Source organism: Terrapene carolina, unplaced genomic scaffold (genome assembly GCF_002925995.2).
Source record: "Terrapene carolina triunguis isolate 2854851 unplaced genomic scaffold, T_m_triunguis-2.0 Scaffold24, whole genome shotgun sequence".
NCBI classification, from domain to species: domain Eukaryota; kingdom Metazoa; phylum Chordata; order Testudines; family Emydidae; genus Terrapene; species Terrapene triunguis.
Window position 1 is genome coordinate 1,972,909 of NW_020664375.1, and position 27,248 is coordinate 2,000,156.

Here is a 27,248-nt window from a genome sequence, read left to right on the forward strand (position 1 = left end):
CACACACACACACACACACACACACACACAATTCATTAAAGGGGTGAGAAGCTTTGGGGTCCTTTTTAGCTCATCATTGAGCCTGCATGATCAGGTTGCATCACTGACAAACACCATGTTCCACCTCCAGCTTTCTAGGAAAATTCGCCTCTTCCTTCCAGATAAGGATGTGGCCACAGTAATGCAGAGATTTGTCATCTCCAGGTTGAATTATTCACTGTGTCAGAAGCTGACTATGTAAACAATTCAAAGGCTCCAATTTGCACAGAATGCAGTTGCCCTCTCCTCCATGAGATAGGGTTGCCAGAAGTACAGTACTCCTGTACTTTACTCCCTCCACTGACTCCTGCTCCTTCTCATGCCAGTTCAGCGCGTTGGTCCTGATTGGGAATGCCATTCAGGGATCATATCCCAGCTACATTAGAGACCATATCTCCCATTTCTGACCTGCCAAGACAGATACACCCTTGGACATTGCAAATCACAAAGCCTAGAAGGAAGCATATCAAAGCTGGAGTTAAGCCATTAGTGGTTGAGGTGACCCAGCCAGTGAACAAACTTACACAGAAGATGGGTCTAATCAATAGTGTGACTACATGTAGGGAATGCTGCAAATCCTTTGATAAACCTTTTCTGCCACAATCAAACCCTGTTCACCCTATCCCCCTCCTCCCCACAAAAAATCCTCAGTAAAATTAGGGGCGGGGGGGGAGGACACCCACACTCAGATAGTGCTTCCCATAACCAGAGAAAGGGAGAAGAGCCAAAGACTTAATGAAGTTCACAAGGGTACCTCACTTATACCAGCTATGATCCTGTGATGTGCTCAGGTAGTATAGTGATGAGTACCAGTGCTAAATCTGGAGAGGTTTTTCAGTATGTTGGTATATGAACTTTTACTTAATATTAAAATTGTTAACTCTTAATTTTTTCTCCAGGGAATTAACAGTGATGTCCTTTAATTCTTTACTTTATTGGAGGCTGTTTACTCTTGCTAAGGAACATCGATTATTTTTATCGCATTATCTATGATGATTAGTCACATTCTAAATATACAGGTCATTTATTTTAAATACATAACTGGATTTATTCTCCGATAGTTCAGGTCTATCTTAAGTTCTTAACTTCTGGAGAAGATCAAAATACATGCAAGCAGTTGTTTTTCCCTTAAATCTATGTTTCTAGTAGAATATCGCTTGCCCATCCTCCTTTCTCACTAGTTATGAATGGGTTTTTCTTATACATTTTTGCTTTAAATAAAAAAAAAAAAACCCTACTACTATAATTTGGGTACTTGTTTGTCTTTCCCAATGTATGTACTGCATCTTAATAGGAAAGCAGTGAATATTTTTCTTTTGTCGAGTACTGTGGAGCATTCTTATTTCTCTCACTTGGGACCCAGTAATTGAAGCTATCATAGAATTTCATAGACCTGTTTTTTTTAACTATTCCACTTTAAAAGGGCTTCACCTTATACTAGTTTGCTGCATGAAAAATGACACCTAAATAGGCTGACAGTATAATCAGGTATTGAGCTCCCATGTATGGATTTACTGAATGGAAACTGTTCAGGAACTGCCATTAATGTTAGAACTTTTTTGTTTTGCAGGCCTATGATAACTTAAGTTTGAGTGATCACTTGCTGAGAGCAGTACTAAACCTTCTTAGAAGGGAAGTATCTGAGCATGGGCGCCATTTGCAACAGTATTTCAATCTGTTTGTGATGTATGCCAACCTAGGTAAGTAGTTTATGAAATATGCTTAATGGTGTTGCTGTAAGGCACTCTGTTTTTACATATAGGAAACTAACCATGCTGACTCAAGTAATGAGATGACCAGAATCAATAAAAAATTGCAGGCCATATTGTAATTGTGGGGGTGTTAATACTTTTAAGAATATTAGGTACTTATGTAGCACTTCCAACTGAGTATTTCAAAACATTTCTGACAATGGGTGTATGAAACTTCACAACACTTTTGTGAAATAATGTCCCATTTTACAGTTGAGTAAAGTGAGGCATAGAGAGGCTAAATGGTTTGCCCAAAGTCTCACTAGACTGTGCATGATCAGTGTGGTCTAGTAGTCAAAGATTGGGACTATAAACTTATAATACCAGGTCAGCAGAAGACTTGCTAACCTTGAGTAAGTCAGTTAACCTCTGATTCCTCTATCCTAAAATGGTGATAGTAATATTGTTTTTACAAATAGCCCCCTGCCAAATTGCTCCAGGTGCTGAACATCATATCACAATTTTAAATTACATTAAAAACTTTAGTACATACCTTCGAGGGGTGGGGGGGAGAGAGGTTAATTAAAGTTTGTACAGTGTTTAGACAGTGTAAAGTGTTTATATAAAGACTACTCATTGTGATGAGTCTCACAATTTGTTACTCTAATCATGTTGCTGTGGTCTTATTATAATGAGATAAGCAGTTATGCTCAGACAAAAATCAGCTTAGCAAATCAGTTACTTTGAGGGGTTCTCTAACTTAGAGTGACCAGATGGAGTGTGTCCCACGTTTCGACCGCCGGCAGGGACTGACTCTGTTTATCTTTTCTCCCCCTCTTCCCCCCCCCCCCCCCATGTGTCCTGATTTTTTTTCTTTCCCTCATCTGGTCACCCTACTCTAACTACATCATGCAACCAATTCAGAGAGCCAAGCTTAAGAATTGGACTTAAACAAGCCTTGCAGTCTTGGGAAACAGAAGATTATTTTCAAATCTAGATATTGATTTTTGGGGCAGTGTTTGCCTACAGTGGCTTTTTATTTTTACTGTACTGAATATGTGGTGGCTGTTTACTCATTAAATAATGTAAGTTAATAATTTTCTAATGACTGATGTTGATGCAGTATGGTGCTATTCACTATCATTCTTGACCTGCTGCTTTCTGATTGGCTTGAGTGCTTACCTATTTTGTGCTTCAGTCAGTCAGCACAGTTTATCCATTGGTGACATTTTTAGTTGTTTACTGTGATTTGATTAATTAAGCTTGTCCACAACTGGATAAATCTTTTCCATTTAAAATGTCAGTTTTTTGTGGTCAGCAATCTGAATGACTGATCGTTATATATGTTATCATGAAGGATAAAGTTACTGTAAGGCATGTTTTCACTCCAGTAATGATCTACAACTTAGATCACTTCGGATTCTGATTCTCTCCCAGTCTGATACAAGTGAGCATTACCTTTCTTTCTGCAAAGTATTGGAGACAGTTGAGACTCATGACGCACAGTCAACCTGTGGAACTCATTGCCAGGGGATGTTGTGAAGGCCAAAAGTATTTAAAAAAAAAAAGTTCATGTAGGATATGTCCATTAATGGCTATTAGCCAAGATAGAGATGTAATCCCATGCTCTGGGTGTCCCTGAGCCTCTGACTGCTAGATGCTGGGACTGGACAATGGGAATGGATCACTTGATAATCACCCTATTTTATTCATTCCCTGGGCTGTATAAGTAGGGGCATTGCCAGCAGATCGAGGAATGTGATCGTTCCCCTTTATTCGACATTGGTGAGGCCTCATCTGGAATACTGTATCCAGTTTTGGGCCCCACACTACAAGAAGGATGTGGAAAAATTGGAAAGAGTCCAGCGGAGGGCAACAAAAATGATTAGGGGTCTGGAGCACATGACTTATGGGGAGAGGCTGAGGGAACTCGGATTGTTTAGTCTCCAGAAGAGAAGAATGAGGGGGGATTTGATAGCTGCTTTCAACTACCTGAGGGGGGGTTCCAAAGAGGATGGAGCTCGGCTGTTCTCAGTGGTGGCAGATGACAGAACAAGGAGCAGTGGTCTCAAGTTGCAGTGGGGGAGGTCTAGGTTGGATATTAGGAAAAACTTTTTCACTAGGAGGGTGGTGAAGCACTGGAATGCGTTACCTAGGGAGGTGGTGGAGTCTCCTTCTTTGGAGGTTTTTAAGGCCCGGCTTGACAAAGCCCTGGCTGGGATGATTTAGTTGGGAATTGGTCCTGCTTTGAGCAGGCGGTTGGACTAGATGACCTCCTGAGGTCCCTTCCAACCCTGATATTCTATGATTCTATGATTAAGCTTGTGGCATTGGCCTTTATTGGAAGACGGGATACTGTGCTGGATGGACCATTGGTCTGACGCTGTATGGCCGTTCTTATGTTCTTAGCGACTGATCTCTAGTTATGTGAGCACTAATGAGCGCCATTGTGGAAATGTTTTTGTTCACAATTCTGATGATATATGCAGTTTTCAGCTAAACCATAAAATAAGAATCTAGTCCAATTTCTTCCCCCTGCCCCCATCTTCCTCCCAGAAGGAATGTATAACTGAGAGCATGAATAAGAACCAGCAATGGAAAAATATGACTTTTTTTCAAATTTTTCAGAATTTTTTACCAAAAAATCCAACTATATAAGAACAGTAACAATTAAGCTTATAAAAACATATTGTTGTCAGTACTATCCATGAGGTGTAATTTTTTTGTCCCCTCTGAAGGTGTAGCAGAAAAGACACAACTTCTGAAACTAAGTGTACCTGCAACGTTCATGCTTGTGGCTCTGGATGAAGGCCCAGGCCCTCCAATCAAATATCAGTATGCTGAACTGGGAAAATTGTACACTGTAGTGTCACAGCTAATCCGTTGTTGCAATGTGTCATCACGTATGCAGTCTTCTATCAATGGTATAGTGAATTTTACAAGTTTTCTAATTGAAAACATTGGTTATAAGTTAGTAAATTATTAGTATATGTGGTGTTTCACTTTTTATTAAATGTACTTATTGGAGCAATAGTCTTAGGGGGGTTATATATTATATTTAGCAGTTTCTTACATTTTGCAATAAAGATTTTCCTGATTCTGCAGTGGCCAAATCCTATCTTGATATACATATCCCACTAAAACTACAAATCATTCTCCATTAAGTCTATTTAGGCCTTTTAAAAGAACACAATTAGGAGGGTGTAGAGGAACTATTAATATCAAACCTATTGCAATTAGATGTTTTAGTTTATAAAGACTGGGCTAAATTCTTCTCATTCAAATTAATGGAGTTGAACTGACATACCTGATGAAAATGTAACTAAAACTTAACTCTGCTGAGCCAGCGCCCCAGGAAAAGCCCAAGATCCTGCAGCCTGGGGCACTGGCCAGAAGGAGCCGAGCCTTGCATGTGCCAAAGCCTCGCACAGCGCTGGCACAGGGAAGCCTCTGCACCCCTCAAATAAGCTCTGGAGTGGCGGGAGGGAAGCGATTTCCATCCTGTTCCCATCCCAAACCTGCCCACTCCACCGCAGCCTCCTTGACAGGGGCTTAGCACCCTCTTCATTCCCTTCCTCCCCATGTCCTGGGTCCTGCCTCCGTCCCCTAGGCCCCCTCCCCTGCTGAGTCACCTCTCTGGCCAGGTTCCATGAAGCCCCCTGCAGTCAGATTCCCCTGGGCCCTGGTGCACAATTCATCCTTGAGGCTTAACCCCTTCTTCGAGTGATTGCTCCTGTGTATTCCACAGGAGGTGTGCGTGCTCGCCATGTGCACCGGTGCCGGAAGTTTTTCCTTTAGCAGTACCAGTAGGAAGGGAGCACCGCTGCGACCCCTGGAGTGGTGCCTCTATATCGCGCTATAAGGGGAGCTGCGCACTCCCCCCACCCTCAGTTCCTTCTTGCCACCAGTGAAGGTAGTCGGAACTTTGTGCTCCAGTCTTGCTGTAGCCCTTCTAGTAGCATTAGTACTCATCTTCTCCACAGCTGGATAACTTCTTTAGTTAGTTGCCTGGTGCGGGGCATGCCCTAGGCTTCAAGTCATGTGACTCCTGTCGCAGTTCTGTGCCAAGAAGCGACCCGCACACTCAGTGTCTTCGCTGCTTGGGTGAGGCTCACGTAACCGATCGCTGTAAGATCTGTAGGTCGTTCAAGCCTCGAACGAAACGTGAGAGAGAGATCCGGCTGCGGGTCCTGCTAATGGAATCTGCGTTGGCCCCGGCACCGGCTCGCCAATCGGACTCGGCACCGAGTACTGCATCCTCGGTGCGGAGCGAGGCGCCCTCCACCAGTCGGCACCACTCACCTGCGAAGAAGTAAGGGAAGACTCAGTGGCGCCAACAAAAGGACAGGGGTGAGGCCGGACCCGAGTTGGGCAGCCCAAAATCCCCCTCGGGACCCAGACCTCCGACTCCCGCTGAGCGGAGTAGCCCAGTCCTGTCCGCACATGCCTCTCCCGTGGTGAGGATGCCGGAGGCTGCACAGGCCGCACATGACAGCCTCTCCCTCCCAGTGCTGGGTGCGCTGCCTGAGATGGGCCCCCGGTCCCAAGGGAAGCCGCGGTTGGGAGCCCATCAGCCCTCCCCTGCAAGACACAGCCCGCGCTCTGAGGACTGTGCGCCCTGTTCGACGAGGTCCTCACACAGCTTGCGTCAGCCCTCCACTCCAATCAGACTGGTTGACTCGCCCGCGCAGGAGTTTCGAAGGTCCTCCACTCCGCATCGGAAGCACAGGCATCGAGACAAGCAGCGTCGACGCTTCTCTTCAGATAGGAGCTACAGGAGCAGATCCCGACGCCATCGTTATGGACACTCGGGCTCGAGTGCCCGCTCCGCCAGACACCATAGACGGAGCTCTCCTTGGCCGTTACCGGTACCGAAGCGTCGTAGCTACAATTGCAGCTACAAGAGCAGCACTTCGGTTGAGTACTGCTCCTCATCGTCGTCGAGGTCCAGATCTCGAGGCCAGCACCGGCGTGACCGTAGACCCTCCCGTCGTTCCTACGGCACCGTGCGGTCAACAGCGACCTCGGCACCCAGCCGCCTGTCCCCGAGCCGCACCGGGCCCCAAGAACAGCTTGCACCGCTCGGCGCCCAAGCCGGTCAGTGGCAAGGGGCACCATGGGAGGGCCAATAGTGTCAATGGGCACCGTGGCTGCAATTGCCTGCCCAGGCGAGACAGCTCGGTCGCCGGGGCATCCCAGACCCATTCAGTGTGTCGTCTCTCCCCCCCCCCCCCCCCCCCCCCGGTCAACAGAGTCAGAAGTCGACGGGCACTGAACCGGCGGCACCGGGCCCAGACTCGGTCTTGGGAGTCGAACCAGCGGCACCTCCCGACGACTTGGTAGCCGGACCGGCCCCCTCACAGGCACTGGAGGAGACCATAGCGGCACCTCCGTCCGTTATACAGGAGGACTTTAAAGCTCACCAGGAGCTCCTCAAAAGGGTAGCCTCAAATCTCCAACTCCAGGCTGAGGAGATGGAGGAGCCATCGGACACCCTTTTCAATGTGCTGTCCTCCTCGGCACCGGGCCGTGTGGCCCTACCCCTTCACCAAGGTGTGGCCAACATAAAGTACTTTGTTCCGGCTAAGGGACATGAGTACCTGTACTCCCACCCGGCACCTAACTCCCTGGTGGTGGAGTCAGTCAACCATCGGGAACGCCACGGCCAGCCTGCACCCACCCCCAAAGACACAGACGCCAAGAGACTTGATTATTTTGGCAGGAAAATTTATTCTTCTGCAAGCTTTCAGCTTTGGGTGGCCAATCACCAAGCCCTGTTGCGCCGCTATGATTTTAACTTGTGGGGGTCTCTACCGAAGTTCGAGCCTCTTCTCCCAGAGCGAGACAAGAAAGAGTTCAAGGCTCTGGTTGAGGAAGCGGCAGCAGCGGCGAAAGCAGCCCTCCAGGCCGCCTTGGACGCGGTGGACACGACATCCCGTTCTATGGCATCGGCCATATCCATGCGAAGGGCGTCGTGGCTTCTCCTGTCTGGTCTGTTTGCAGAGTCTCAGTCTCTGATGCAGGACCTTCCCTTTGACAGGAAAGCACTGTTTGCGGACCAAACCGATGTTCGCCTGCATGGGATGAAAGACTCCCGTACCACCCTGCAAACTCTGGGCCTATATGTCCCGCCAGCGAAGGAAGAACCTAGGCCGCAGACCTCCGCTCCCCCCGCTGGGGGCAGATATGAACCCCCTCCTAAGCAACCGAGTGAGCAGAGATGCAGGTCTCAGCGTCAGTCCCGCTCAGCCCCGCGACCAGGCCCTTCGAAGGGCAAGAGGCAGGGGAAGAGGCGGTTTTGGCTCTTTTGCGGGGGGTCACCGGGCCTGTTGCCATGGACGCCCCCCAGTTAATAAAGTTCTGCAACCATTTATCTGCGTTCAGAGTGCAGTGGTCCCATATAACGTCAGACCAGTGGGTCCTCAGCACGATTTCCAGGGGCTACATGTTGCAGTTCACCTCCTTCCCCCCGCACTACCCCCTACCCCGGGAGGACCTCGGGGACCGGGAACATGCCGCCCTCCTAAACCAAGAGGTGGTGCGCCTTCTCAACCTAGGTGCGGTGGAGAGGGTACCGGCGGAATTTCAGGGCAAGGGATCTTACTCCCGGTACTTCCTGATCCCAAAGGTAAAAGACGGGCTCCAGCCCATCCTCGACCTGCGGAACCTCAACAGGTTTATGGTCCTCTACAAGTTCCGCATGGTATCCCTGACCTCCATCATCCCCTCCTTAGACCCGGAAGATTGGTTTGCGTCCCTGGACCTCCAGGCTGCGTATTTCCACATCCATATTTTCAAGAGTCACAGGCGCTTCCTCCGCTTCCTGGTAGGGTGGGACCATTACCAGTTTGCGGTCCTCCCCTTCGGCCTTTCAGCGGCCCCCAGGGTTTTTACCAAATGCATGGCAGTGGTGGCAGCCCACCTCCGGAGGAACGGGCTGCAAATTTTCCCTTACCTGGACGATTGGCTCCTCAAGGGCAGCTCCTGGTCCCAGATGCAGGCCCAGATGAAACTTCTCCTGTCCACATGCGCAGGTCTGGGCCTAGTGGTGAACGAGGCCAAGTCCACATTGGTACCTGTTCAGCGCATACGCTTCATAGGGGCTCTGCTAGACTCCCTAGAGGCCACAGCCTCTCTTCCCCGGGACAGATTCGAGACACTCAAAGGTCTCGTAGCCTCAGTCATGGCCTTCCCCGTGACGACGGCAAGGGTATGCCTTCAAATCCTAGGTCACGTGGCAGCATGCACATCCGTTGTGCAACATGCCAGACTCAGAATGAGGCCCCTCCGACTTTGGTTGGCCCCCCAGTATTCCCAGCCCAGAACAAACGCTGCCCCCAGTTCTGCTCCAGGGCAGGGGCGGAAGCGGGGGTGATCTTGGATGCATTCCTCCTCCGGTGGTCAGACCAACTGTTCTGTGCCTTTCCTCCCTTCCCACTGATAGGCAAGATTCTGGAAAAAGTAAAGGCAGACGGTCGAGGGTTATCCTCATAGCCCCGGATTGGGCCCGTCAACATTGGTACGGGACCCTTCTGCAACTTTTAGCAGCCCCCCCGCAGAGGCTGCCGCTTCGCCCAGACCTCCTCTCCCAGGAGAAGGAATGCCTTCTCCACCCCAACCTGGCAGCGCTCCACCTGACAGCGTGGTTGCTCCATGGTTAAACGAGGAGAAGGGAAGGTGCTCGGAGGATGTAAAACGAATTCTGTTGGAGAGCAGAAAGCCGTCCACATGGCGCATGTACCTTGCCAAATGGTCTAGGTTCTCTAGGTGGGCGGGAGAGCGAGGCGCCTCCCCGTCGTCCGCATCCCTCCAGCTTATTTTAGATTACCTCCTGTCCCTTAGGACTCAAGAACTAGCTCCTGCCTCCCTCAGGGTTCATTTAGCGGCCATTTCGGCCTTCCACCTTCCGGTGCAAGGTCAATGAGTGTTCTCCCATCAAAAGATCTCTCGCTTTCTAAAAGTCCTAGATCGCGCATTTCCGTACGCCAGGGCCCCAGTCCCGCAATGGGATCTGAACCTAGTGTTATCCCGCCTCATGGGTCCTCCCTTTGAACCCTTGGCCACGTGTTCCTGGTCCCACCTATCATGCAAAGTGGCATTTTTGGTGGCTATCACCTCAGCCCCTCGGGTCTCGGAACTCAGGGCCTTGATCTCGAAACCCCTGTATACGGTTTTTCACAGGGATAAGGTCCAGCTTCGTCCACACCCTGCTTTTCTCCCGAAGGTGGTCTCCACCTTCCATATGGATCAGGACATTTTCCTGCCAGTACTCTGTCCTAAGCCCCATTCCTCTAACGAGGAACGCCGCCTACACACGCTAGACGTACATAGAGCGCTGGCCTTCTACCTGGACCGAACCAGGCCTTTCAGGAAGTCCTCGCAACTATTCGTTGCGTCGGCCGAATGGATGAGGGGGCAATCAGTTTCCAGCCAGCGCATTTCCCGCTGGATCACCTCGTGCATACGTATGTGTTACAACTTGGCTGGGGTTCCCCCGCCGCCTATAGTGAAGGCGCATTCTATGAGAGCTCAAGCCTCGCGGCTGCCTATATGGCCCACATCCCTATCCAGGACATATGTAGGGCGGCCACGTGGTCCTCTGTCCACACTTTTTCCTCACGCTACGCGATCATCTCCGAAGCACGGGATGACGCCGGGTTTGGTAGGACGGTACTCCGTCCCGCTAACCTTTAAACTCCTACCCACCTCCGTCAGGTATAGCTTGGAGTCACCTACTGTGGAATACACAGGAGCAATCACTCGAAGAAGAAAGGACAGTTACCTGTTCCGTAACTGGTGTTCGAGATGTGTTGCTCCTGTCTATTCCACATCCCGCCCTCCTTCCCCTCTGTCGGAGTTGTCTGGCAAGAAGGAACCGAGGGTGGTGGGAGTACGCAGCTCCCCTTATAGCGCGATATAGAGGCGCCACTCCAGGGGTCGCAGCGGTGCTCCCCTCCTACGGGTAGTGCTAAGGAAAAAACTTCCGGCACCGGTGCACGTGGCGAGCACACACACCTACTGTGGAATAGACAGGAGCAACACCTCTCGAAGAACGCCAGTTACGAAACAGGTAACTGTCCTTTCCTGTCCGTGCTGTAGCCTGGGGACAGGAGGCAGCTGTTAGCTGTCTTTCGACACTCTGCAGGCAGGAAGGGACAAGCTGCTTTCAGCCATGGGGGTGGGGGGGAGAGGGTAAGGGATGAGCTCTGCAAAGACACTGGTCAGGTCACACACCCGTCCCCTGCGGCTGGAAGCAGCTCCCGTCCCGTCCCTTCCCTCTCGCACCGTGCCGAAAGGCTGCTGCTGGCCACATGCTGGTGTAAATCCTGGCAGAAATCAGGGAGGGGGCATGTGACCCTGCATGCTTACCTTCTCCCCCCTCCCCCATGTTTCCTCGGGACGATGCAGCGCTACGTACCAAGAGAGGCGGGTCCGTCCCGGGGGCCCAGCCAGGCATGGAGGGCAGAGAGTGCTGGGCAGGGAGGGTCGGACGGGGACAGACAGACAGACACACACACACACACACACTCTGTCACCTCTCCCCATATGAATCCTAAAGCCTTAAAGATGATAAAGTATTATGCAGTATTTCTTTTTAACAGGAGCTCAGTCAACTTGATGTTAATTTGAATGTTTGTACTGCATATCTCTGATTGCCACTGAACTCGCTTGAATATGAGTGATTTTACCAGGTGTCCCTTACTCAGCATAGGGAAATATGGTCACCCTAAGTATAATCCAACTAAAACCAAAACACCAGGAGCAAAGAAACAACTTTTCTCTGTACAAAACAAGTCCACAGAACTAAATCCCCCCAACCTCAGTTCCTGCACCGCCTCTTATCTTCCTCACCAATGACCACCCCCCTCCAAAAAAACCATATGCATCCGAACCATCACACACACCCTTCTCCCAATTGTCAGTTGGATTTTGCAGAATGCTCTAAAATTAAACAGATTTGGGCTTATTTTAGAGAAGTGGGACAATGAGTGTATTCCAAAGTTGAAGGGCCCTCACTGAGGACACCCTGCCAACAAGTCATTCCCTTATATACCAGAGGAGCTCCAATGCTTTCAGTGACCTCAACTGTGGTAATGCCCCACAAAACAAGAGGTAGTTCACACAAGTCCCCTGCCTCAGTGTCCTAGAATCTAGCTCTTTATACCAGAAAACTTTTCACAGAGGGGATAGTTTATTGTAAGTTCAGTATCTTATTTTAAGTCTTTCCATTGACTATACCATGTGTCTTTCATTTGTTAGTCCCAGAGTTTAAATATGTATTTGTTTATATTAAAAAGTACTGTTTCATCAGTATTAATTGTTTGTTCCAGGTAATCCCCCACTTTCAAACCCTTATGGTGATCCTAATTTATCGCAACCTATAATGGCACTTCAGCAGAACGTGGCAGACATTTTGTTTGTACGAACTAGCTATGTGAAGAAAATTATTGAAGACTGCAGCAACTCAGAAGAGACCATCAAATTGCTTCGTTTCTGTTGTTGGGAAAATCCTCAGTTCTCTTCCACTGTCCTAAGTGAACTTCTCTGGCAGGTAAAATAAAATAAAAATCAGGGAAGCAGATGGGATAAGCTTGGGCATATGTAAGTGTAAAAATATGCCATATAGGGAGAGGTGATATCCATGTGAGAAATTGTATTGATATGTGATAAATAAACTTCTCTTTGGATGCCTTTTGCTAGGATTTTCTCTTGGGGCTTCATATTGAAGTACTGTAGAATTTCCCCCAGATCCTAAAAATTAGGAGCCCCAAGGGCAATGATAACAGGATATAGCACAACCAGATCAAACTGGCCTTTGTGTGTCACCACCAACAAACTGGCTAGTTCCCTTCTAGCCACAGTCAGCAAAGGAGCTGCAGTTTCATTGATTCATGTCTTCAAGTATCCTTTTTTGTTTCCAGTCAGTATGTTGCAAAACTTCAGTGTACCTGCTAGGTCATCTGCTCAGTACTGTTTTTTAGCTGGCATGCCCATTCCAGTGAGAACATTCTTCATATGCTTGATGCCAAAAGATCTTAGGGGGGATTATTTGAAGTGAACTAAAACCCTTAGAAAGTCCACCCTACTTAGTTTCCTTTGGCAGCAATTCACTGGGCAGTGTTATTACTAAAAGGACTGTGTCTAACTAGGTATCATGCATCTTTTTTGTTATTAATACATGAAGTCCATTGTAAAGCACTTAGGGTTCCTACACACTCCGTATGCCTGATCCAAACACACACAAGCAAAGAAACAAAAGTTAAGCTGCCTAATGGTACCTACACTCCACTCACAAGCACCCACCTAACCTTTACCACAACTACTGTGCATCACAGACCATGCACCATTTTCATCTTTCGGCATTCACCCCTTTACCAGATTTCCCCCCCAACTCTATTGATTATGGATATTGGGTGTAGTAGTAGTTTAATAAAGGATGATTTATTACAGGTCAAGGCCACAGTTATCCTTGTGGCATCTTACTGGCTAAGGCAGTTTGTGTACCCCCTTCAACCAGTCATACTTTCACATGCCAGGCCCCTCCCATCAACCATCTGGGCTTGTGAGAGTTGGGTCCTTCCCATCAACCAGGCTTGCATGCACAGTATGTAAACTTCCAGTTTTAATGTGAATAATGGCTAAAAATTACCTTAAATCCAACACTTAACAAACCCTCTCCTTTGCACTGGCTTTCTCAAACCCACTTCTCTGGCAGGCTCTTTGTAGATAGCTCTTAAAAAGCATTGTCTGTCATCAACAATGAAAATTTAGACCTACCAAGGGAAATTTTCAGCCAGAACCCAACTTGAGACTTCCTTTTAAAAATGTATGAAGAGAAACCAAACAAAATCCACACAGAAAATTGAAGGGAGTACAAACTAACTTATTGTGAAATTTCACACCATTTGGGCCACCTACTTTTAAAGAGAAACAGGAAATTATTCCCTATTTTAAGTCTATTTTACAATGCAAAGCTAACCATGAAGCTGCTGCCAGGCACCTTCATAATGACTTAGCTTTCCATCTTCATGCCAGCCATATCAAGGCTCCCTTGGTTAGAGTCAAAGCTATGACCATTGCCTATCTGACGTGTCTCTCTTGCAAAGGTATGCAAAGCAGCTATATAGTCCTCTCACACATATACAAAGCATATTTATTTGGATTCAGTCTTAGGAGGGAATCTGGTTTTGGATTCCAAGCTCTACTCTAGAAACTCTTTCCTAGGTAAGGAAGGTCACATTTTCCCACCCCAGTAGAAGTTTTGTTTTACTTTTGGATGTCACTTATTTTAAGTTGGACTAGTTTTATTCCCTGTGACATTTATATTCATCATATAGGTTGGAGTGTCCAGTGGTATCTTAAACAACATTGACATTAATATTACTGCTTTTTGCAGCTATTTGCAGTTTACTTTTTCTTTTGGGATAACCTTTATGCTGCTTAATCTCCAGAAGCAAGAATTGTAATAGAAAGTATTTTCTTGTTGTTCTGCTTCTCTGAAGCTATAGTTTTCACACAGGATTTTCATTCACCCACCTTCCTCCCCTCAGAGTTTGGGTGTCACATTTTTTGAGGGTTTTTTTTTTTTCTTAGCTTCATTTTTAGTCAGTTTCTTTCCTTTTTAAATCTCTCTGCTGGTCTTGTCTCCTCAGGAGATTCACATGCTATACAACTGAGATAACTGACTGGAATGCTGAAATGTCAATATTTATATCTTGTAATAGAGGGGAGGTTATGTGCAACATATAGTAAGGGGCCTGGTTCATGTCCTGTGCAGTGCTTGCTACCACCACCCCAAGGAATCAAAATTCCCAAGAGCTGAGGGAGTTTTGCCAAACACATCCTGGGGAAGCAAAGGCCCCAGATTGACAATAGTGTCTGAGAGAGATCACCAGAGAAGCAGAATTGAGTATTCAGAATATGAATATTGCAACCATTTCAAACTCATGCCCCAGTTATCTTTATTACAACATCATGTTTTAAGAAACATTTTTTTCTGAGACATAATTTTCACTTCTTTTAAGGTTGCATATTCATACACCTATGAACTTCGACCTTACTTGGATCTGCTTTTGCAAATCCTGTTGATTGAGGACTCTTGGCAGACCCACAGGTTAGTATTCTTTTTTTTTTTTTCATTTTACAGTAGAATTCCATCTTTTCATAATTTGGGACTGTTGGACAGTTTTTCTTCCCAACTAAATGGTTCTGCTGATTAAGAGAAATGGACTTAAAAAATCTGAAAAGACTTAAACTCTACTAATCAAAACACAAGGACAAAACTTTTATTTTCAGCTTACTTCATTTTTATCCCTACTTTTAAAATTAGGCAACTTGTGTATTTAAAACTTGAGCTTAGAATTTCACTTTTTTCATAACTAGCAGAAAGCTATTTAGCCACTTAACACCAATTGAATACGTCCCTCTAAAAGTGGAACCTTTACTAATATTCCAGTTAAGCAGCAGTCATTGGTACTCAGTGTCATTAGGCTAGACTGCTTCCTTGGAAACATTTCAGTAAAGTGGCTGTTCCATTTAAGAGGAGTATACTGTGGTAATAGTGGTGTTATTGGTCATGACACATTCCTATGTGGATAGGACTATTACCTTTGACACACATGAAGTTGGGAGAGTTGCGGTTTTCAAAGACATTAAACATTCTACATTAGTTCACATTTTAATAGACTGTTGTCTCTTTTAAGAGTGTCAAGTATTCAAACCAGTTTGAAACACAATTCTCACCGATTGAGAGAATAAGGACTTTTTTAAATGACCATTAAAATGCTCAATTTTTTTTCTTTGCGATTTTATAAATACTGACTTTTTTTTTTTCTGGTAGCCTCAATCAAAAGCACTGTACAAACACAAAAGAAGGGACTGTCCGTGCCTCGGAGAGCTTTCAGTCTGAAACAAAACATACATACACAGTGTCATGGAAGAGGGGTACAACTTGCAGTAAATGTGGTCTAGGTGGTAGTTGGCCATGTTTTGAAATACAGCCACTGCTTTATAGCTTGTGTGTGGAAATATGTTAGTAGTCAGATTTTAGTAAATCATTTGAAACAGTGTTACAATGAAAACTGATTGCAGTGATGAAAATATGTGAGGGGACCCTTAAGTCATTCCCTTTAGAGTTGGATTGGACTTTTTAGTTCAGCTGCTATCTGGACATATCCCTGAAGACCTTCTCTGAGAAGACAGTGGTGTAGCTTGCTGTGCTCCAAAGACTGGGGGCTGATCTTTTTTTAATTAATTTATTTATTTATAAGTCTTGATTTACATGCTGAGAGGAAGTTGTTCCCAACAAACCTTCCAGGATATGTCTACAGTACAGAGGGGAGCCTGGCTCCCAGCCCAGGTAGACAGAGTTTTCCTAGCTCAGTTCGAGCTAGTGCACTAAACGTAAGTGTGAACATTGTGGCACCAATGCAGACCTGGGCTAGCCACCTGAGCTTGGACCCAGAGTGTAGCATAGGCTTGAGAGCCTGAGCTGTCATCCAAGTCACATCATCCATGTTGCTATTTTTAGCGTGCTAACTTGAGCCAGGCTATTATGAATCTGTCTACCCAGACTTCAGTGTAAACGTTCCCTAGATTCTGAACCCCTATTAGGTGTGTCAACACTTGCATATCCAACTCAGCTAGATGTATAAAGTTCACATAGTCTTTAGCTTAAGAAACACTCTTGGAGATGGAAACAATTTAATAAGACACAACATTAGATCTGTGCAAAAGTGCTGTGTAGGTTTGGGATTCTGAATAGTGTTACTGCTTTTCATATGTCCAACTACTGGATTTTCAGCATTTGAAATACGAGTTTAACTAGGATTTTTCAAGTATGCACACTGTGGATCTCACTGTACATGTTCATGCACCTCAAGCATGTTATATCAGAGTGTTTTGAGTAGCAGTGTCCACTGGGTCTGTGCCACCTCATGCTCCCTTATGAGGGTATATAGGGTGGAGTGATCACAGCCATCTCCCAGTTCCTTCCTATTACCCATGTGCACCCCACTACTTATTAGTGTTTGCTGCCATTCAATTTCACTGATCTACCTGAAGAATTTGTTTTTCTTTCTTTCCACTAATAAGTGGACTGCTTTCAATTGAACCGCTTCAAAAAAACAAGACCGCCTTCCTGTACAGAGGGTTTAGACACTTTGCATCAACTGCCACACCTCAAGGCAAACCAAAAATCACCCAGCTTTGAGTCCTGCCTATCCTGTGATGGTCTTATTCCACTCACCACTGGGCACAGTCACTACCAGTTTTGCCTTGAGGAAAGCCACATACCATACCAGTGCTCTGCTACTGTGGGGGTTAGGAATAAAAGCTCAACCACTAGCATGGCTCAGGAAAGACATGGTCGCATGTTACCAGCCAGAACATTCTCAGTCTTGCAGGTGCTGTCATGGGCACTGTTGGTAGAACCCTGAAGTATATACTGGCAAGAGTCTACATCTCCACCCGAGATGTCCTCTGTGTGGAGATTGGCACTGGCACCTCTGCTACCAAGATCACCCCATGTTTCGGCACTGCCACTTGAAGAGATGTGCTCCTCATCACCTTCACCTCATTTTTTTTTCAGTGTTCAGCAGAGATCTGTCTATCCTGGTTGCAAGCATTAGGCATTCCTAAGGAGGTGCAATGCACAATAGAGGAGCTGTCTGTCAAGGGAATAGAGCTCTTTGGTAGTCAAACAGATGAGGTGTTCCACTCACTAAAGGACTCTTGGGCCACACTGCAGTCTTTAGGGATATACACAAGTCCGATCACAACTGAGAGAGAACACCCTCCTGCTCCTAAAGTAGGCAACCTGAAAAAACACTCAGAAAAATGCCCCAGTACTCCAGGGGCATTTACACTATCCTTCTCTGTAATGCACACTGCACCTGCTCTGAGGTAGCAGGTTTGACAGAAGCGTTGAGAGCCACTCCAAAGCCTGTCTAGAGCCAATCATTACTTCAGCAAGCCAACTTTGCCTCCTTCCAACTTTGCCTCCTGCCTGGTCTGCAATTACAGAAGACAGATGGATGCTAGACGACATTGCCCGCTGTCCCATCCATTTCCAGTCCTTTCCCCTTGCCTACCCACTTCCCCATCCCTCTTCAGGGACCCTTCTCACAAGAGCCTTCTGCTAACAGAATTAGCCTTGATGCTTCGTCTAAAAGCCACAGAAGAGGTCTCTCAAGAATACAGGGGAAGAGGCGTCTAGTCCTGATATATCCTCATTCCAGAAAAGACGGTGTCTTCATCCTGTCTTAGACCTGAGAATTCTGAAGTATTTATATATATACACACACGCGCGCTCAGATTCAGAATGGTGACTATTGCCTCCGTCATTCCATCCCTTCTGACTCAAGACTGATTCATGGTTTTCAGCTTACAGGATGTGTACTTCCACATAGGTACTTTCTGTGGGATAGGTGGATGGCTAAGCCTCACAGTGGAGTCCATTCATTACCAGTACAAAGTATTACTGTTTGGACTCTCCATAGCACGCACAATATTCACAAAGTGTCTGCTGTTGTGGCATCCTATATGAGGAGAAGGGACATTCATATCTACCCTTACCTGGAACGATTGGCTGACCAAAGGTGGATTCCAACAGAAGAGCTTCGGGCCTGAAAAATGCCTTCTCCCTTTTCATCCAGGTAGACCTCCTGGTGAACTAAAATTGTTCCTTACTCCATCACAAGTGAGCAATCATAGGAACTGTAGTAGCCTCCTCACTTCACTCCAAGGACAAGTTCCTCTTTGCAATGACTACTGAATGGAATAAAATCAAATCTGGCCATGACGACAGTGCAGACCTGTCTGACTATTAAGCCAAATGTCAGCATGGCAATTATCTGACACCACTTGCTAGACTTCACCTGCGACTCTTAAAACTCTGAAGTCAGTCTATTCCCCAGTAAGACACCAGATGTTCCACCTCAAGTCATCTCAGAGCGGAATTGGTAGCTAGACCCCAAAAACGTGTGGAATACCCTTTTCTGCTTTCCCTTCAACAGTGACACTAATCTCAAACATGTCAGAGACAGGTTGGGGTGGTCACCTGGACCATCTGAGATGCAAGGCACCTGGTCCTAAAGTGACATGAAATTCTGCATAAAAGACAACACATCTGCAGTGGTCTACATAAACACACCAGTGTGTGCTTATTACCCCCGTCCCAGGGAGCGATCATGTTATGAATGTTGTCAGCAACACAGGATAACCCCAATGGCTCTTCACCTCCCAGGAGCCAGCAACAGCCTAGAGGACTTCTTAAGCAGACAATCACTCACCAATTATGAGTGGTCACTGCAGAGCTCCATCATCCAGCAGATATCTCGAAGTGGGAGAGTCCCACAAAAGACCTGTTCACCACCAGGGAAAACACCAAATGTCCAACTTTTGCTCTTGGGGGATCTGTGGAACTGAAGCCTCACTTATGCCTTTTCCCCAATTTTCCCAGAGTAATATGTAAGATCAGACAGGTCAAGGCCACAGTTATCCTTGTGGCATCTTACTGGCTAAGGCAGTTTTGGGTGAGAAACCTGCTACAGATGTCCATTCAGCCTCCCATCTCTCTGCCAGACATATCTCAGAACAATAATCATATTCTGCATTTAGCCCCAAAGTGACCATATCTGACAGCCTGGATGTTGGCTGGTTGAGAACCATTGACAGAGATTGCTCCTTTCAGATGCAGGAAATCCTTATACATAGTTGTAAGCAACATACAAGAAAGACCAATTCAACAAAATAGAAGAGGTTCTCCATATGAATGGCCCAGCACAACCCAGTCTCAGTAGAAACTTAGGTACCAAAAATCTTACCACATACTGCATTTAAAACATTCTGGCCTTTCATTTAGCTCTATCATGGTCCACCTGGCACCTGTACACTTGTCTTTGATCTTCTCACAACCAACTATATTGAAGATCCACAAAGACCTCTTATACATTTAGCCTCAGCTAAAGAACTAACTCTTGTGTGAGACGGTAATATCCTCTTCCTAAATTTTACTGTGCTTCCCTTTTGAGCTATTCTCGGGATGCACCCTGTCCTATCTTACTTTAAAGATGGTCTTTCTGGTTCCCATCACCTTGACTAGGGGAATCTGTGAGCTCCAGGACTTTGTGGCTGAATCTCTCTACATGACATTTCACAGAGACATGGTCGTACTGAGACTTCATCCTATGTTCATCCTTAAGGTGGTCTCAGAATTCCACTCAAATCAAGTTACTTTGTTTTCCAAAAACCCATTCTACACCAGGAGAAAAACTGCATACTCTGGACATTTCAAGTTCATTCATCCACTGTGTGGACAGAACTAAACCTTCTTCAAGATGATGTCAGTGTGGATCCCACAACCCCTCCTCCATACTGACTTTTTCGGAGCCCTCAGCATATGGGATTCTGAATTGATGAGGGAACTGAGGGACAGTTGCGGACGCTCCGCCCTTTATGCTGTCGTACAGGAATGTGAAGAAGCACGAGGTGCATGCACAGCCCCAGCAAAAGACCCCTATCTCACATGCATGAGGCGCACATGCAGCTATAGCGGGATCCACACTGATGACATCTCAAGCAACATTTACTGTAAGGTAAGCAACCTTTCTGAGATGTAACTGTATTCTAGCATTACAATGGGTGGTAGATATTTATGGAAAGAATTTGTTTTAATTCTGTTGATTGAGAACTAATGATTAATGGGTTACACTTTATTGCTATAGCGATAATTGTCGTTATGCTTTTTTGATATCTGTGATTACTCCGATTTCATATATCCAGGAGGTCAAGCATATAACTGAATTGTTACTAAACCCTTTTAGAGTCATAATTAATACATTACATTGTAATTACTCTTATACTTTTTGATGCACACCTACTACAAAATCCTGTAATCAGAATATTAACTTTTATAATTACAGTGTAATTGAAGTGTAATTCCAGTCACTGTTTTATAATGTGTAACAATGAACAAAATTGAGGACTAAAATTTTGACCCTTGGATTTTTTTTTTTTGGCAGGATTCACAATGCACTTAAAGGAATCCCAGATGACAGGGATGGGCTATTTGACACCATTCAGCGTTCTAAGAACCATTATCAGAAAAGAGCTTACCAGTGTATAAAGTGCATGGTAGCTCTTTTCAGCAACTGTCCTGTAGCCTACCAAATCTTACAGGTGATACCTTCCATTCTGACTTCATAGTTGTTTTAGAATTCTAGATAGAAAGTAAGTCAAGCAAATTACAACAGAGTAAATTGCCCTCTTCCTCTAAGTAAAACTCATTTGGATATTTCTTTGTCAAAAGATCAGAAGAAGGAAGTGGGAGGGGCGGGATTCAGCTAAACTTGACAGTAATATATAGATTGTATTAATGCTTGTGTGGCAGCTGCTCCAAACCCACCAATGCTTCCTGTCACGTTACCCTTCTGGAAAAAAATGTATGTACTCAGTAAAAAGAACTTTTTTGTTTAAACCAGGGGCGGACAAACTTTTTGGCCTGAGGGCTACATCGGGTTTCTGAAAAATGTATGGAGGGCCGGTTTGGGGAGGCTGTGCCTCCCCAAACAGCCAGGCATGGCCTAGCTCCTGCCCCCTATCTGACCCCCCCCCTGCTTCCCGCCCCCCCCCGCCCCCCCCCCCCCCCCGCCCCCCCGCCCCCCCCCCCCCCCCCCCCCCCCAGGACTCCTGCCCCATCCAACCACCCCTTCTCCCTGACTGGCCCCAGAACCCCTACCCCTGACTGCCCCCGCCGCCCCATCCAGCCCCCCCTCCTTCCTGACTGCCCCCCCAGGATCCCTGCCCCAATCAACCCCCCTGTTCCCTGCCCTCTGACTGCCCCGACCCCTATCCACACCCCTGCCCCCTGACCACCACCCTGAACTCCCCTACCCTCTATCCAAACCTTCCTGCCCCCTTACCATGTTGCCTGGAGCACTGGTGGCGGTACAGCCACGCTGCCCAGAACACCAGGACAGGCAGCCGCACCGCCTGGCTGGAGGCAGCCACGCCACCGCGCAGCACAGAGCACCGAGTCAGGCCGCAGCTCTGCAGCTGTCCTGCCCGGCAGGAGCCCGCAGCCCTGCCGCCCAGAGCATTGCGCCAGCGGCGCAGTGAGCTGAGGCTGCGGGGGAGGGGGAACCAGCAGGGGAGGGTCCGGGGGCTAGCCGGCCGGGCAGGATGTGGCCCGCAGGCCATAGTTTGCCCACCTCTGGTTTAAACAGTGGGCTAGTGTGAAGATGGTAACGTGTTTTCCTATAGATGGATGTTGTGGCAATAGAGAAGTATTGTGTTTGAAGAATAAAAAAGGGATTCTGAACTGTCAATTTTCTATCTCTGCAGAGCAATGGAGATTTGAAGAGAAAATGGACCTGGGCAGTAGAATGGCTTGGAGATGAACTTGAGCGTAGGCCATATACTGGAAATCCACAATACACATATAATAATTGGTCTCCCCCAGTGCAGAGTAATGAAACATCAAATGGTTACTTCTTGGAAAGATCTCACAGTGCTAGAATGACCCTTGCAAAAGCTTGTGAACTCTGCCCAGAAGAGGTAAAGAATTAAACTTCGGAAAGTTACATAAAATTACTGCTTTAAATGCTCAAAAGCCTTTGTACCTTATCCAGTAGTAGCAACAGTGAGTTGGGCAGCAGATTGTTCCTGGTTTCTGCTGGTTTTAGAAGTAAGAAGTTCTGTAACTTCATTTGCTAGTATGAAACTGCCTAAAATTAACAATCATTTCCACTGACTGTCAGTTGTATAGTGCTGATGGTTTGTAGTAATCTTCTCTTCTGTTACTGTTTGTATTGGCATTAACTGATTCCAAAGTTGGAATACCCCTAATTGAACTAAAATGGTGAAATTCAATTCTAGGAAGAGATAAGGTGATATCTGATAATGTATTTCAAACGTAAGACTTTTCTCCATGATATTGAGCAAGCTGCCATTTAATGTTGCTTTTTTAAAATGTTGGGGGGAGAGAGGGGAGGAGCGTCTTGGTCTCCCAAGAACAGTGAGATTACAGTTTAAGGATGGGTTTGGATTTGACTTGAAAAGTAATCTTTTACTGTATGTTAATTTTAGGAACCAGATGACCCAGATGCCCCAGATGAACATGAATCCTCCCCACCAGAAGATGCCCCATTGTATCCTCATTCACCCGGTTCCCAGTATCAACAGGTAAACAGTGCAGAGTTTCACTTTCCGTTGAAGGATCTAAAGTCTTAACTTTTTGTTTTAGCTTTCATGCTAACTCACACTGTAATAAATGTTTAACTAGAAACACATTATAGTTCAAATCTCATACTTCTAGAGTGATCATAAAGATGAACATTCAGCACCATTTACTAGAAGCAATTTCTCCATCAGAATTTCACATAAAACCCAACATTTTACCATAACAGATATTTATCATTCATACTAAAAGCACATATGCTGACTACCATCCCCTAGCGAATGCATACTGGTTTGATTCAGCTGTGCTTCTTCCATGTTTATCACCTTACTCTATTAATTGCACCATTGACTTAAATGATAGAATCCAGCCCTACATTAGTAAATTGTTTTAGACTTTAGTAATTACTGGTACTTAAAAATGACTTTGTCCCATATATAATTTGTTCTGTGAACACTGATATCCAAGTTTAAAGTCCATATAAAATTTAAATCTGTTTCAGGGTTAAGTGCCTATTTTGTTAGCATCTATTTAAATGGAAGGCTAGATTTGAAAGAAATCATACCTAGATTTATTGAGCTGGTAATAACTAAATTAGTAGGTCCCAGAGTTAACTGCAGTTTTTATTTTCCTACTTTTCTCCAAATCACTTATATATTCTGAATTTGCTCATTTAATTTCCTGCCCCGCCCAAACCCTTTCCCCCTTCATCTTGCTTTCCTTACTGATGTTCTCAGCAGAGCAGTTTGCAAGTGATGTAGACTTCTCCATCCCCTTGGAGTTAAGCCACAGCTTATCACAAACTCACTGATTAATCCTTTACTTGCGTGATGTGTTCATTTTCTCATAACAGCTGGCATTTCTCACCCTGTAACACACACAACCATTTTTTCTTAGTATTGCAATAATAGGTTTATTATTAGGTCAAATATTGCAGTTCCTTGAAGTATCATGGACAGACAACGTTTTACAATTGACAGTTGTATAGGTGTATTTTTAATCAAAAATTTTACTTGTTAGTTTTGAAAAATTGTACTTGTTAGCATCTGGAGAAAATAACTGTTCAGATTTTATTTACTTCTGTTACAATTATTTTTTAGCAGGCAAAACCTAATGTATGTTTGCACAATTATAGCTAATTTCTTTTATTGGGTGTTTATTTTTTAAATTTTTCTCCCATACTGTTTTATCTTTTGGTAGAACTATATATACATTTTAATCTAAACTGTATACATCACATAGGCAGCATTCCATTCATCCTCTTTTTTTTGCTTTGTTTTGCATGTAATTGTCTGCAACTTAAAATCTGTATTTACTAATTTTTCACTATAGCTTAATCTTTGCCATTTCAATTCAGAATTTTTTATCTTCAGCATAAATTCATTTAAAAGGTAAGGGCAGGAGACTTCACAGTAATAAATAAACATCCTGAAATATGTATTACTAATTAACCAGTTCACTATGCTTTGGGGTATTTTTTTCAGTGGTGTATGTTCAAAGGAGGGGGGAATCACTAAAATTGCTTAGAAAAAATTTCACAAGCATAATGTCTCCTTAAAATGTTTTATTCTATTTTGCAGAATAACCATGTGCATGGACAGCCATATACAGGCCCAGCAGCACATCATATGAACAACCCTCAACGAACTGGCCAACGAGCACAAGAAAATTATGAAGGCAGTGAAGAAGTTTCCCCGCCTCAGACGAAAGATTAGTTAAATGCACATAATCAATTAACTTGCTCCATCAAGACTGTGCACCCAGGCCTTACAGTCCAACCTTTCTCTGTGTCTGGCTAATATTTAAAACTAGAAAAACTATTCCTAATCAACATGGAGTGGAGAGTCTATTCACTGTCTTATCTGCAGAAAATTGCTGTCAATATATAACCTGCCTGCAGTGGAAAGTGTATAGTGTTTTGTAATAAATGGCCTGATGCTAATGTGTAAATGGCAAAGGTGTATATAGTATATTAATGTTTGACTGTTAATTCTTAAGCAAGAAACATTTTTTTTGTCTTGATGAGACTCGCAGATCTACGAAAACAAAAAGTAACTTCTTGATATAACCGCTGCGCTCTGCAACCAGTGTTGCCTGCCTAATGGCAGTTGGATCAACTCCTTTATGAAAAAGCCTATCCATGTCAACCACAAAAATAGTTTCATGTTAATTCTTTGCCACTGGAGTCGATTTTACTATGAGCAACGTAATGGCTGGTAACCTTTTAATTATTTGGTTGATGTGGAAAATTGGTGATGTAACATTGTTTCTAGATCTTTTTTCATTGCCTTTTTCATTCTGGTATTAGGTTAATCACTTTGAAGCTATAGTTATGCTGTAACATTTAGCATGGCTTCACACCAGGTTAGTGTAGCCAATCAGGGGGGAAAAAAACCAACCATGACAGTAGTTGTCCCAAAGTGACAACTGTATTGCTCAGAGCTTTTTCTTCTTACACCTAGACTACAAAATGGGGGAGGGAGGGAAATGTGACAAACAAGTGGTTTTCAGTTGCACATATGTTCCTCACATCTAATGTTGGACAGTTCTGTCTCTGGGTGGGATAAAAACACTTAGTTTTCAGTAATAGGAATTTAAAAGATTTAAAACAAATATGCAAAAATTTTGCTATGCCAGGATGCCTGGAGCATAATAGACTGTATTTGGTGTGCTTGTTTTGTTTCTTTGGTAGAGCTTATTAGATAAACTAACAACACTTTCCTTCTACTGCATCCCAGTGAAGTGGAAGTCAACAAAATCACACAGTACTTGTGAGTGCCACTGCACCAAGTTAACTTGCTGGTTTTCCGCTCATTCACAGTTCTACTTGAAAGCAAGAATTGTCTTAGCTCTTTAACCATTATACAAGAAATCTTAACTTTAGACGCAGGGTTTAATTATAAAAGAAACTACTGGTTAGTCACATACAATTCTAAGGTATTTCTAGTCTGGAATAAACATTTGTTTAAAGACTTCAAGAAACGCATCAGTAAATACTGTATTTAAATGAAAATTGGTAACTTGAATGTGTGTAATTTTTTGCAACCTGTCTAAAAACCAAATACCCCTGCAAAACGGATACAGCCCACCCTATACTATTTAAATATTTTGCTGTTTTATTTTATAGAAATTATTTTGCTGAATTCACAAATAGAATTTGATTTAAGAAGAATATTTTGTCCTGTGGTGTGTGTTTTTTTGTTTTTGTTTTTTTAATTGACTGCACAGAAAGTTTAATTCTGTGCAGTGGCACTATGCTGAATTCCGGAACTACAGTCACATTGAGATTTTTGTGCACAGAAAAATTTGGCCCTTGACTAAGAATAAAAAATTAGGACAATTACCCTGTAAAAGTTTCTTAATGTGATTTATCTTGTACTTTTTGTATGTTTTTATATATACATGTATATATTTAATGAGCACAAGCTTGATGGTGTTTTTTACAATTAAGTTAATAGAAACAAAGCTGCTTAATCAAACAGAAGGTCTGTAGTGTTGAAATGAACAAAGAAAAAATAATCACAAGTGCATTCTTATGCATTTAGTGTAATATAAGGGAGGGCTATAGAGATGAATTCATTTGTTTGATTTTTTTTTTTTAATATTCTATGTAGCAAGGATCACTTTTGTGCTTCCATGTGTTCTTTAGTGCTCAACAACTTAATTCAGTTTTTCATGGTTTTTTAATAATACCGTTTTACCTGAACTTGTTCAATTTGGGAGAAGTTTTCCCACATATGTTTGGGAATACTTACTGGAAGTTATAACTCAAAATATTAGCCTTCATATTAGAGCTGAAATAGTTCTTATTAATTTGGACCAGTAATTATTGTTAAACACGCTATCTCAGAGATGATTGTGTATTTTTTTTCTATTTAGGTAAAAACATGTCATGTGCTAGTTCAGCCTTGCCAAATGTGATTAATTTTAACAGTGCAATGATTGTAGAGACGTGTACAAACTTGTGAGATTTTTGAAGGTTGTGATTTTTCCCCTCTCCCCTGAATTGGGGAATCATGACTGGTAGCAATTAATTTTCAGATGGCAAGTTGAGGTTATCCTGCATCTGCCACTTGGAAGAAAGCTAGCCTATGTCGTTGGTTGCTTTTCAAAATAGATAGCTACAGCAAAAAGTGTGATGGGAAGAAAATCTTTTCTTCACTCTGGGCAAAATAGTTTTAAATTGTATTAATTTAAGTAACAAATGTTGTACTAGCAAAAAGTTTAATATGCATGTTACTGTTGCAGCAATATGGCAGTGGTCATTTTCAGGCTATATCCAATACCTCAATATTGATATGGCACACATCCTCAAAGTGCCTAAAGGTTTAATTTCCCCT

The 27,248-nt window shown here is 44.4% G+C and overlaps 1 protein-coding gene across 2 annotated transcripts in view; it reads left to right on the forward strand.

Annotated features, from left to right (window-relative positions):
• Window positions 1-25,839, forward strand: part of LOC112116991 (ubiquitin specific peptidase 9 X-linked) — a 182,204-nt gene extending 156,365 nt beyond the window's left edge. For both annotated transcript variants that reach the window (XM_026650144.1, XM_026650150.1), the window contains 8 exons: window positions 1,610-1,739; window positions 4,469-4,654; window positions 12,062-12,282; window positions 14,756-14,844; window positions 20,753-20,909; window positions 22,074-22,286; window positions 22,818-22,913; window positions 24,489-25,839. In XM_026650144.1, coding sequence (XP_026505929.1) covers window positions 1,610-1,739; window positions 4,469-4,654; window positions 12,062-12,282; window positions 14,756-14,844; window positions 20,753-20,909; window positions 22,074-22,286; window positions 22,818-22,913; window positions 24,489-24,623 — 1,227 coding nt within the window. In that variant the 3' untranslated portion in view covers window positions 24,624-25,839. The remainder of the gene's footprint in view (window positions 1-1,609; window positions 1,740-4,468; window positions 4,655-12,061; window positions 12,283-14,755; window positions 14,845-20,752; window positions 20,910-22,073; window positions 22,287-22,817; window positions 22,914-24,488) is intronic.
• The last annotated feature ends 1,409 nt before the right edge of the window (window positions 25,840-27,248 follow it).